The sequence below is a fragment of the Microcaecilia unicolor genome, chromosome 7 (assembly GCF_901765095.1).
Source record: "Microcaecilia unicolor chromosome 7, aMicUni1.1, whole genome shotgun sequence".
Taxonomy (NCBI): Eukaryota; Metazoa; Chordata; class Amphibia; order Gymnophiona; family Siphonopidae; genus Microcaecilia; species Microcaecilia unicolor.
Window position 1 is genome coordinate 199151864 of NC_044037.1, and position 12624 is coordinate 199164487.

Here is a 12624-nt window from a genome sequence, read left to right on the forward strand (position 1 = left end):
AAGTGCTTTCTAGTTTTGAGAACATTAAAAAAAAAATCCTAGGACATATTTCAGAAGTGTAGGAATATTTATCAGGGTTCCTTGAATTAAAATCTGGCTTACTGAAATTCTCTTGATAGAAACGACCAGATGAGACTCAGAAACCCAGTGGCGTACCTAGGGTAGTTGACACCCGGGGCCGGTCATTTTAACACCCCCCTCCAAAATCCAGTACTAGGCATACCGAGAATACAAAACACTCAGGACCTATAGAGCAATTCTACCATACCATAAGCAGTCATTTCTATGAGTCACACATGGAAAAAGAAATCTTAAACACTACAGTGAGCACTAGAACATCAATTCACCTATTGTAAAACGAAACCAGACAGATAGTACAGATCGTCAATCCTGCACAGTCAATGCCAACTGAAAGTCATGCCTTTTTCACAAACACAGATACACCCTAATCCACTATAGAATAAGTAATCATAAACTTTCTATTTAGGCAAAAATTAAACTGAACCCCCAAGATGCCAGACTCTGCATACAATGCAACACCACAGAAACAGAAAATGTCCCCTAGTACTGTGCAAAATATAAAGACAGCAGATGTAAATTTGGAAAAAAAACTAACAAATACCAATCACCACTTTACAAATTAACAAATAGAAATAAAACAAATATAGAAAATAAAATACCATTTTATTGGACTAATACATTTAGCTGTCAGAGGCCAAAACCTTCTTCCTCAGGTCAATACAGTATAGTGTGTTACAGTGTCCTAACCTGACCTGAGGAAGGGGGTTTTGTTCTCTGAAAGTTAGTCAAAATGTATTAAAATGAGTCCAATAAAAAGATTACCTTATTTACATGTTCTATTATAAACATTTATTAACACAGCTACAATACTACTTTATCCTAAAGCAAAAAAAACAAAAATATATATTTTATTTACAGTTTGTTGTCTCTGGTTTCTGCTTTCCTCATCTTCTTTTCACTGTCTTCCTTCCATCCAGCATCTGTCTTCGTTCTTTCTCTGCCATCCAGTGTCTGCCCTCTCTGCTGTCTCCTCCATCCAATGTCTGCCCTCTCTCCCTGCCCTTTCCATTCACTGTCTGCCCTCTCTCTGCCCCTTCCATTCACTTTCTGCCCTCCCTCTCTCCCCCCCATCCATCCAAGGTCTGCCCTCCCTCACCCCCCCATCCATTAAGGGTCTGCCCTTCCCTCTCCCCCCATCCATCCAGGGTCTGCCCTCCCTCTCCCCCCATCTCATCCATCCATCCATCCATCGTCTGTCCCCTCTCTCTCTCTCTCTCTACCCCTTTTTTCAGTCCCCAGTTCTAGCCCTCTTATCCCACCTGCCCCTAGTTCTAGCTTCAGCCCCAGCCACTTCTCCCTGTCCCCTTTTCAGCCCCCAGTCCCCCCAGCTTCAGCCTCTGCCCCTTTTCAGCCCCCAGTTCCAGCCCCCTTCATCCACATGCCTTGCATTAGGGACCCCTTTTCAGCCCCAGACCCATTTTCCCACCAGCCCCAGGCATGGCTCCCATTTTCTTGTATGGCCCCTTCCCCACCCCCCCCCTTCTCCCCACCCATCCCCTTCTCCCATCTGAGATCCCCCTCCCCACCCCAGTCCCCTTCTCCCCTCTTCTCCCATCTGAGACCCCCTTCCCACCCCAGTCCCCTTCTCCCATCGAGACCCCCCTCCCTACGTCCCCTTCTCCCATCTGAGACCCCCACCCCCTTCTCCCCAGCCCAGTCCCCTTCTCCCCTCTTCTCCCATCTGAGACCCCCTCCCCACGTCCCCTTCTCCCATCTGAGACCCCCACCCCCTTCTCCCCAGCCCAGTCCCCTTCTTCCCTCTTCTCCCATCTGAGACCCCCCTCCCCACGTCCCCTTCTCCCATCTGAGACCCCCACCCCCTTCTCCCCAGCCCGGTCCCCTTCTCCCCTCTTCTCCCATCTGAGACTTCCCTCCCCACGTCCCCTTCTCCCAACTGAGGCCCCCCTCTCCAGTCCCCTTCTCCCATCTGAAACTCTCCTCGCCCATCTAAGCCCCCCCCCAACTCGACCCACCTACCACCTTCGACGACAGCCCTCGTCTTCTGCCTCCATCCGGGGCTTTAAAAAAAAATCTGAAAAGCAGCATGGCAGGCAGCGCTTCGTGTCTGCCCTGCCTGCTTGTAAAAGAAAGCGGCAAATCTCGGCGACGTCGCGTCGGGTATTCCCTCACTGGGTCCCGCCCCCCGCGAGGGAGCACCCCCCACCCACTAACACCCGGGGCGGACCGCCCCCCCCCCCCCTTGGTACGCCACTGCAGAAACCCATCTGCTCTTGCAGGGTAATTTTATAAACAATTTGAGCCTTATTCTATAAAGGTTAAGCTCTTAAATGTACGCTTCTAAATTACGAATGTATTATATGCTCATAGATTTAGCATAAATTTAGAAGCATAACCTTTATAGAATAAGGCCCTTAATGTGTATAAATTACTTCCAGTCTAAAAGTCCCCACGTTGCAAACCAGCACATACTTGTATAGCAGATGTAATCAGGGGTAGAGTTTTTAGACACAGCGTGGGCAGAGTTGCGATTTACATGCATATTGTATATTCATACATTTCTACATGCACTTAAGCAGGCATAATGGGGTAGATTCAAGAAGGTTTGCCAAATATGAGGCACAAAAATATGGGTGCTAAGCGCTTATTCTGTAACAGCAATTGGGTATGAAATTGTGCAACATAGCACAACAAAAGTACGTAATGAACATAACGCAACTCTTCCGCTTTACGACCCGCTAATGTGACGTTCCAACTGGACCCTAACTTACCATAATTCACTTTGTATTTGTTCACAACGGAGTCAGCGTGAGCCTCTCCGGTATTATGTAAGCCACATTGAGCCTGCAAATAGGTGGGAAAATGTGGGATACAAATGTAACAAATAAATAAAATTGCCTTTGTAGAATAGGGTGTAATAAGTCAGTATGCGTGCATTTAACTTTAGGCACGAGCACTTACACCATCTCAAAGGCTGGCACCTAAAGTTGGCAGTTTTGTGCATAAGTGATAGTATTCTGTAACTTATGTGCAAGACATGCCCCTGGTCTGCCCATGGACATGCCCCCTTTGTAGTTACATTCTATAGCATTTAGGTGCTACATTTATAGAATAGCATTCAAGTGCTGCTACTACAAATTACTGCTCATTAACACCACTTAAGGGCAATTATGGTACTTAAGACCAACTGACGCCTAACTTCACAATTAAGTTAAGCGCACAACTGGCATTATTCTATGACTTGGGTGCCCAGGTAGACATTCTAGTCAGAAATTTGGGAATACAATATTATAGAATCCTTTCCACCTAGGCACAATTTCTGCAGGATTTGAGCTAATAATTTACAAAAGCGTATACACATGTATGTGTCTGTAAAATAGGTACCTTCCTGCTCGATTAACCTAGTTGCCCTTTTAATATAATGACCCACTTTATATGAATCCATACCTTTCAAGCACCAGGCAGCATGTTGGATCAAAGTACCTAATGTAAATTGATGCAATAATAATAACAGTAACAATCTAATTTTCTAGGCATATAACGGTCATCACCAATCCTTGGAAGTTCTTCTCCAGTGTCTTGTGGATCTAGATATTAAAGATGAGCAAGGTCGCACTGCCTTAGACCTCGCTGCTTTCAAAGGGCACACAGAATGCATCGAAGCGCTTCTCAATCAGGGCGCCTCCATCTTGGTAAAGGACAGTGTATCCAAAAGAACCCCACTTCATGCTGCGGGTGAGTACAGCTTGTATAAGGGCTCTAACTCCCTTGAAGAAGAGAGACATGATGGGCCCTGGTAATACTGGTTTTGCAGCTCGTTTGGTGGGAGAAACCAAACTGATGTATTTTACTTGTATCCACTTCTTAGAGGTTACACCTAGCAAGACATAATTGATTAAGGAAATGACTGTCCCCCTTTATGTAGATAATTGTTATGGTTAACTCTTAGGGCCAGATTCTATATAAGGCACCTAAAAAATCCATGGTGGTAAACATTTCCGCCTAAGCGTATTCTATAAGTGGCACCTAGATTTAGGCGTGGTATATAGAATGCATTAGTTGATATCTCAGTGCCTAAAACTATGCACCTCTGTTTACAGTAATGGAAATGTGGCATATATCCCAGCAAGTAGATTTTCATGCACTGCGCCATATTCTATAAGCACGCGCATAAATTTGGGAAAGCCCATGGCCACACCCCTTTTAAACTGCACACATTACAATTTAGGCACAGTTCATTACAGAATACGCTTAAGCGAGTTGTGCGTGTAAATTCTAATTATTGCCAATTAGTGCTCAGTGCTTGTTAAGTGCTGTTATCAATGCTGATTAGCTTGTTAAGCCAATTAAGTTACATGCGTTGTTATACAATGCGCCTGGATTTTGGCATGGATCTCTAGGCGCGCTATATAGAATCAGGGGGATAAGGGCCAGTTGGGCCCTAACCAGTGTTCTATGACTTTAGTGTGCAACTTGCTTAGCGTGTAAAGGCAAGAGGGCATTTACAGGGGGGAGGCGCCTGGGTGGGACATAGGCATGTCCAACAATTGCATACATAACTTGTAGAAATAATATTATAAGTTATGCACTAAAGTTCTGCAGTTAGGTGTGCGCATTTACTCCTGCTGTTATCATGGTGTAAGTGGTAGCTCTTATGCTAGTATTCTGTCATGGAATCTGGATGCCCAGATGCTAATATAGAATTTTCTGCCTCTCGGGGTGCCCCCCTTGAGGTTGATATTCAAAGCAATTTAATTTAACTGTAGAGGCTCCTGTTTGGTTAAATCGCTTGTTTGTGGCTATCTGCTGATACACAACAGTACTTCACTGAATAGTGCCGCCGAACATCAGCACTGACTGGGAAACTTGAAGCTGTTGATTTTGTGGGCAGCACAGGGACGGAGTCAGTACCTAATGTGGTTAAGTGCCGATATTCAGCAAACCAAATAAGTTAACCGGACAATTAGGACTGCATAAAGCATAGTCCTGTCTGTTCAGTTTAACTTATTCAGTTAAGTTCTGAGTATCACACTTAACCAGATATGTGATAGCCAGCCGCACATACCCAGATATTCAGTTTCAGTACTCGAATGTGGCCTGGCATTGAACATCGGAGCTTAACGCTGCTGGTGGCCCAAAAATGTTGATTGTTACTTTCTGAATATTTACCCTATATGTATTTGTGCCTTATAACAGCTGAATTATAGTGTCATTTGTATATATAAACACACACACACACATTTATATATATATATATTTTTTTTTTTTGTTTTGTTTGTTTGTTTATATACAGCACCTTTATACCCTGTTGTTAGTGCACTACATTTTCTTTGCTTTCATGGACAACTTTTGTTTCTGTTGATCATCTGTTGGTGTGATTTCTGCTCTGTGTTCACGGATGAAAGGCCAGGGGTAGGACTGCAGAAAACAAATGCAAAAGGGGATGGACGTATGGTAGACCAAGACCTGTTCACAGAGGACTGTGTTTGTGAGGAGCTAGACAAAGCGATGGGGCCTGATGGGATACACCCGAGGGTGCTCAAGGAACTCGGAGATGTTCTGGTGGCTCCTCTTACTGACCTTTTCAATGCTTCCTTAGAGACTGGAGTGGTCCTGGAGGACTGGAGAAGGGCGGATATGGTCCCTTTCCACAAGTGGAAGTAAGGAGGAGGTTGGGAATTACAGACCAGTCAGTCTGACCTCGGTGGTGCATAAACTAATGGAAACACTTCTAAAGCGGAGGATTCTGAGGTTTCTTGAAGAGTGGAATGCAGGACCAGTGGCGTTCCTAGGGGGGCTGACACCCGGGATGGATCGCCGATGCGCCCCGCCCCCGGGTGCAGCGCCCCCCCCCCCCCCCGGAACAGCGAAAGAACCCCCGATCCCCCGACGAAAGAACCCCCCCCCCCCGGGTGCACGCCGCTGGGGGGGGGGGGGGGTGCCGCGTGCCTGCCGGCTCTTCGTTTTCATGCTCCCTCTGCCCCGGAACAGGAAGTAACCTGTTCCGGAGCAAAGGGAGCATGAAAACGAAGAGTCAACAGGCGCACGGCACCCCCCCAGCGGCGTGCACCCGGAGCGGACCGCCCCCCCCCCCCCCACCACCCCCCTGGGTACGCCACTGTGCAGGACCCAAGGCAGCATGACTTCACTAGAGGCATGTCATGTCAAATCTGATTGATTTCTTTGACTGGGTGTCCAAACAGTTGCAAGTGGGAGGGGTGTAGATGTGGTACAGTTAGATTTCAGCAAAGCCTTTGACACGGTTCCACACAGGCAACTGATAAATAAATTGAGTGCCCTCGGTATGGGACCTAGAGTAACTGATTGGTTAAAAATTGGTTGAATGGAAAGAGATAGAGGGTAGTGGTAAATGGAGCTTGCTCTGAAGAAAGGGATGTTATCAGTGGAGTACCGCAGGGATTGGTCCTTGGACTGGCTCTTTTTAACGTCTTTGTGAGAGATATTGTGGAAGGGCTGTCTGGTAAGGTTTGTCTCTTTGCAGATGATACCAAGCTCTGCAACAGGATGGACACCCCGGAGGGTGTGAATGATTTGAGGAAGGACCTAGCGAAGCTGAAGGAATGGTCCAATATCTGGCAACTAAGATTTAATTCTAAAAAATGAGGGTCATGCACTTGGGTCACAAGAATCCGAGGGAATGGTACAACATAGGGTGTGAGACTTGTGGAAGAGAGAGACTTGTGGGGTGATTGTGTCTGATGACCTTAAAGCTTCCAAACAGAAAAAGCAACGGTCAAAGCCAGAAGGATGCTTGGGTGCATAAAGAAAGGGATGACCAGCAGGAAAAAAAGAGGTGATAGTGCTCTTGTATAAGTTTCTGGTGAACCTCCATTTAGAGTACGGTGTGCAGTATTGGAGACTGTATCTACGGAAAGATATAAACAGGATGTATTCGGTCCAGAGGGTGGCTACAAAATTAGTAGGCAGTCCTGAACACAAAACATATAGGGACATTCTTATGAACCTCAACATTGTATACGCTGGAAGAGAGAAGGGAGAGAGGAGATATGATAGAGATGTTTAAATATCTCAAGGGCATTAATGTACAGGAAGGAAAACTCTGGAACGAGGGGGCATACGATGAAGTGAGGGAATAGGCTTAGGAGGAATCTAAGAAAGTATTATTTCATGGAAAGGGTGGTGGAAGCATGGAATGACATCCCGTGGAGTTGAGGACTGTGTCAGAATTGAAGAAAGCGTGGTAAGCACGTGGGATCAGTTAGGATAAGGAAGAGTTAGGGGTTACGGAGGATGGGCAGACTGGATGGGCCATTTGGCCTTTATCTGCTGTCATGCTTCTATGTTTCTACAGTGGTGGAAATAAGTATTTGATCCCTTGCTGATTTTGTAAGTTTGCCCACTGACAAAGACATGAGCAGCCCATAATTGAAGGGTAGGTTATTGGTAACAGTGAGAGATAGCACATCACAAATTAAATCCGGAAAATCACATTGTGGAAAGTATATGAATTTATTTGCATTCTGCAGAGGGAAATAAGTATTTGATCCCCCACCAACCAGTAAGAGATCTGGCCCCTACAGACCAGGTAGATGCTCCAAATCAACTCGTTACCTGCATGACAGACAGCTGTCGGCAATGGTCACCTGTATGAAAGACACCTGTCCACAGACTCAGTGAATCAGTCAGACTCTAACCTCTACAAAATGGCCAAGAGCAAGGAGCTGTCTAAGGATGTCAGGGACAAGATCATACACCTGCACAAGGCTGGAATGGGCTACAAAACCATCAGTAAGACGCTGGGCGAGAAGGAGACAACTGTTGGTGCCATAGTAAGAAAATGGAAGAAGTACAAAATGACTGTCAATCGACAAAGATCTGGGGCTCCACGCAAAATCTCACCTCGTGGGGTATCCTTGATCATGAGGAAGGTTAGAAATCAGCCTACAACTACAAGGGGGGAACTTGTCAATGATCTCAAGGCAGCTGGGACCACTGTCACCACGAAAACCATTGGTAACACATTACGACATAACGGATTGCAATCCTGCAGTGCCCGCAAGGTCCCCCTGCTCCGGAAGGCACATGTGACGGCCCGTCTGAAGTTTGCCAGTGAACACCTGGATGATGCCGAGAGTGATTGGGAGAAGGTGCTGTGGTCAGATGAGACAAAAATTGAGCTCTTTGGCATGAACTCAACTCGCCGTGTTTGGAGGAAGAGAAATGCTGCCTATGACCCAAAGAACACCGTCCCCACTGTCAAGCATGGAGGTGGAAATGTTATGTTTTGGGGGTGTTTCTCTGCTAAGGGCACAGGACTACTTCACCGCATCAATGGGAGAATGGATGGGGCCATGTACCGTACAATTCTGAGTGACAACCTCCTTCCCTCCGCCAGGGCCTTAAAAATGGGTCGTGGCTGGGTCTTCCAGCACGACAATGACCCAAAACATACAGCCAAGGCAACAAAGGAGTGGCTCAGGAAGAAGCACATTAGGGTCATGGAGTGGCCTAGCCAGTCACCAGACCTTAATCCCATTGAAAATTTATGGAGGGAGCTGAAGCTGCGAGTTGCCAAGCGACAGCCCAGAACTCTTAATGATTTAGAGATGATCTGCAAAGAGGAGTGGACCAAAATTCCTCCTGACATGTGTGCAAACCTCATCATCAACTACAGAAGACGTCTGACCGCTGTGCTTGCCAACAAGGGTTTTGCCACCAAGTATTAGGTCTTGTTTGCCAGAGGGATTAAATACTTATTTCCCTCTGCAGAATGCAAATAAATTCATATACTTTCCACAATGTGATTTTCCGGATTTAATTTGTGATGTGCTATCTCTCACTGTTACCAATAACCTACCCTTCAATTATGGGCTGCTCATGTCTTTGTCAGTGGGCAAACTTACAAAATCAGCAAGGGATCAAATACTTATTTCCACCACTGTATGTGATGATGACTCCTACTGGCCAAGCAATAGATCATCAACTGTTCACAGTACTAGTTCTTAAAATCTCTCTATTAATTTGACACTTTGCTAGCAGTAGAGCAGTCGATCTACTTTGTAATAGGAACGATAATTTTCAAAGCCGTTCCCTTGAGTAGAGCAAAATTACCTGCAAAAATGGGCATACCTAAACTTGCAGCCTTTTATGCTGTTAAAAGTGCTCAGGTAGTGCTATTTCAGGAGGAGATGTTCTGTTCCTGGGCATGAGGTTTAGGCACGGTACGGAGCTATGTGCAACGGGGCCAGTCATACAGGTGGAAGTGGAGAAGGAGCTGATATGAAGGACACACATGGTGAAAGCTGCCTCCTCTTTTTTTTTTTCTTCAGTTCTTCAGTAAAGGTGACTGTATTGCTTTGTGATTTAGCTGTGTCCTCTTTGTACATCCTTGTGCTTGTTGCAAGTTAAACCTCATTCTTCTCATATGAGTTCTACCTGCATTTGCATTTGGTTTAGGGATGGGCAGCCAGAAAATGTTCATTTCTCATCGTTTCCCTTGTCATTTCTGAGAATGTTCATTTATTTGTTTTCATTTGGCTAGTTTTTCATCACGGGAACAAAGCCATTGAGGGTGCATTATGTGCAACAGGGTGTGTTCTTTCTGAAAGAGTGTACACTATGTGCACATGCACAGTGACTTCCCTTGAGTTCACACTATTATCAGCAAATGATAAAACATAATTTTTCTTGGGGTTTATTCTTCTTCTTTTCGTTTCATAATGGCATGGAACGGCATGAGATGTGTCGTTGACCTTTCCCATATCATTGCAAACAAATGCTCAACCCTAATTTGGTTGTGTCTTCGATAGATTATAAACTCCATAGAGAAGAGAAAGTCTGTCAGTGCCTGTACAGTGCTGTGTACATCTCAAGGCAGTGCAGAAATAGTTTTTAGCGCGTGCGTTAAATATGTTTATGCTAAACACTAGAGATGTCCATATATTCCTAGGGGTATCTCTAGCATTTAGTGAGCACTAATTATTTCAGCACGCTAAAAACGCTATCAAGCCTTTGTAAAAGGACCCCTCAGTGTGGTTTTTGGTTAAGAGATCTCTTTCATCAGTTTAAGATAATAAGCTGAAGCAAGGCATAACTACTTCTGTTTCCTTATATGAAGTAATTTTGTTGTCTGAACTCTTGATCTTTCTTTGACAGTTATCAATGGTCACACGTCATGTTTGCGGTTATTGCTAGATGTTACAGACGGCTCTGAAACAGTAAACGTAAGGGATGCCAAAGGACAGTAAGTATTTCATCGCACTTAACACAGCAGCACTGTAAATGTCTCATTCATGTGCACAGGGTGGAATATTTCTGCCTCTGCTCCACAGTCACAGGGGTCATTTCAAAGAAAATGTGTGACATTCCAAAAGCAAAAGGCTTTTGAAGTTAAAATGATTAGATATTTGGAAATTATCAATAAAGGACAGATCTGGGCTTCCTAACACATTTATCCCCCTAATTCTATAAACTTATACATGCAAGTTACTAATATTTAAATATTGATTTTTAACATTTTCAAAAAGTTACTTATTTGGACTATCAAAACAGAAGCCACCTTCTTCCCTTACGTATAAACCATTAGGGCTGGCTTCTCAGAAGTGAATGGCAAATATATTTGCAAATGCCGCACCCTGAAGCAGGGCCAGCTTTCGAAATGTGATGGTGGTAATGGTGCTTTCTTTGCTCAACTACAAGCTTTTTCCACTGTTCCTGCATGGTATTTTGAAGATTATGTTTGTCAATACGTAATGGATTGGACCGATGGTGAGATGTACAAAAGGCAGGCCTAATGATTTATACATAAGGGAAAAAGGTGGTCTCTGTTTTGATGGTCCAAATAACTTTTTTTTTGTTTTAATTTTTTTTTATTTTAACATTTCAAAATCTTTGGTTATTTCATAAAACATGGGTGGGGGGGGGGGGGGGGTGGCAAGGTAGAATTTGATTTTGATGTATTTCATGCATTGAATTGTGCGTTAAAAGAAAACCGAGAGAGTCTTAATTTCAGTTTTGGAAACCATGACTAGACCTTTATTAATCAGATTCCTTATCTCGTAGAACCCCGCTGATGCTTGCAGTTGCATATGGGCACATCGATGCTGTTTCCTTGTTACTTGAAAAAGAGGCGTGTGTAGATGCAGCTGATCTTCGGGGATGCACAGCCTTGCATCGTGGGGTAATTCCAGATTTCTCACATTTAATAAAGATTTTATGTTGCACCGAAAGGAAGGTGGACCGTATCCCATAGTGTGCAGGCAAATTGTAAAATACAGAAGAAAAATGAACAGGCAAGGTATGCCTGAGGAATCGAAAGGAACCAATGGGTAGTGATGAGCAAGGACATATTTTAAAGCCTCCTAGATACCCTGTTCAGAGAGACAGCCTGACAATTATTTTGAGGAATATGTTCATTTTACTTTATTTTAATATTTTTGTTTGGCCACCTTTAACTATAGAGTGCCAAAATGGATTACAAACTAATAAGTTCCACTGACTAAAATGATGGCATAATAGAATACACAGTTCTTAAAAGCTAGCATGCCATCACCCCCATCAGTCCAAAACCTCTCAATTAGCACTTCAAGGACATTTTAAATAGGTCTTCACATATGCTTCTGTATTGTTTGACATGCCACTTTTGTGGCAAACTCCTTAAGGCATTGTTTCCTATTCTAGCTCTATAGAAAAAGATCCTGGTGATCAGACACTTTACTTTGGCATCCAGAATCAGTAGTAGAAGACAGGCTCAGGTGCCAGCTTTGTTGCCTTTTCGAGCTGTGCTAGGATAGGTTGTCTGTGATTCCAGTCAGGCAGTTGACTTGTGTTTTCCTTGGTATGATTAGTGGAAACCTCTTCTTTTGTACATCCAAAAATGGCCACTTGTTGGCCACCAAACAAGAAATAGCTTGCCTGCTGCTCTGCAGTGAACTGTGCCCACAACCTCTAAGCATCTTTCAGTGTTTCTTTGCATAGATATTTATTTATTTACCTCTCTGTGTTAATATCAGATTATGACAGGTTATGAAGAATGTATTCAAATGCTATTGGATCAAGAAGCATCCATTTTGTGCCAGGACTCAAGGGGAAGGACTCCTCTGCACTTTGCGGCAGCTCGAGGCCATGCCACTTGGTTGGCTGAGTTATTACAAATAGCACTTTCTGAGGGGGAATCCAGCCACACGGACTACCAAGGTTATACGCCGTTGCACTGGGCTGCTTATAATGGTAGGATATCAAGCAATTTGCTTATTCTGGGCTTTTTATGTTTGTGCTTCTACCGGTGGTTTTCAGCTTCATGGGGTATTATGTCCTACACTGTCAATTAAAAGGTTCTATTACGTATTGTGTTAACATTGTAAGTAGTATACTATGCCATACTTTGTATTGTTATTTGAATATTTTTACTGAATATTTATTTTAATTGTCTATTGCTCATGTTTGACTTATTCTTACTGTACACCACCTTGAATTCTTTCAAAAGTCGGTAAATAAATCTTAATAAATAAATACTAGATTAATCTTCAGTATAATAGCATATTGTCATGTGCTCTAAGGACAAGTAATGAATAATTTTATAAGGGACCCTGAGCATGTAGTACA

At 44.0% G+C, this 12624-nt stretch overlaps 1 protein-coding gene across 6 annotated transcripts in view; it reads left to right on the forward strand.

The window, feature by feature from the left end:
- ANKRD44 (ankyrin repeat domain 44) overlaps positions 1-12624 on the forward strand; it is a 477800-nt gene that overhangs the window by 401990 nt on the left and 63186 nt on the right. For all 6 annotated transcript variants that reach the window (XM_030208682.1, XM_030208683.1, XM_030208686.1 and 3 more), the window contains 4 exons: positions 3573-3774; positions 10177-10264; positions 11083-11200; positions 12033-12249. In XM_030208682.1, the coding sequence (XP_030064542.1) occupies positions 3573-3774; positions 10177-10264; positions 11083-11200; positions 12033-12249 (625 nt within the window). The remainder of the gene's footprint in view (positions 1-3572; positions 3775-10176; positions 10265-11082; positions 11201-12032; positions 12250-12624) is intronic.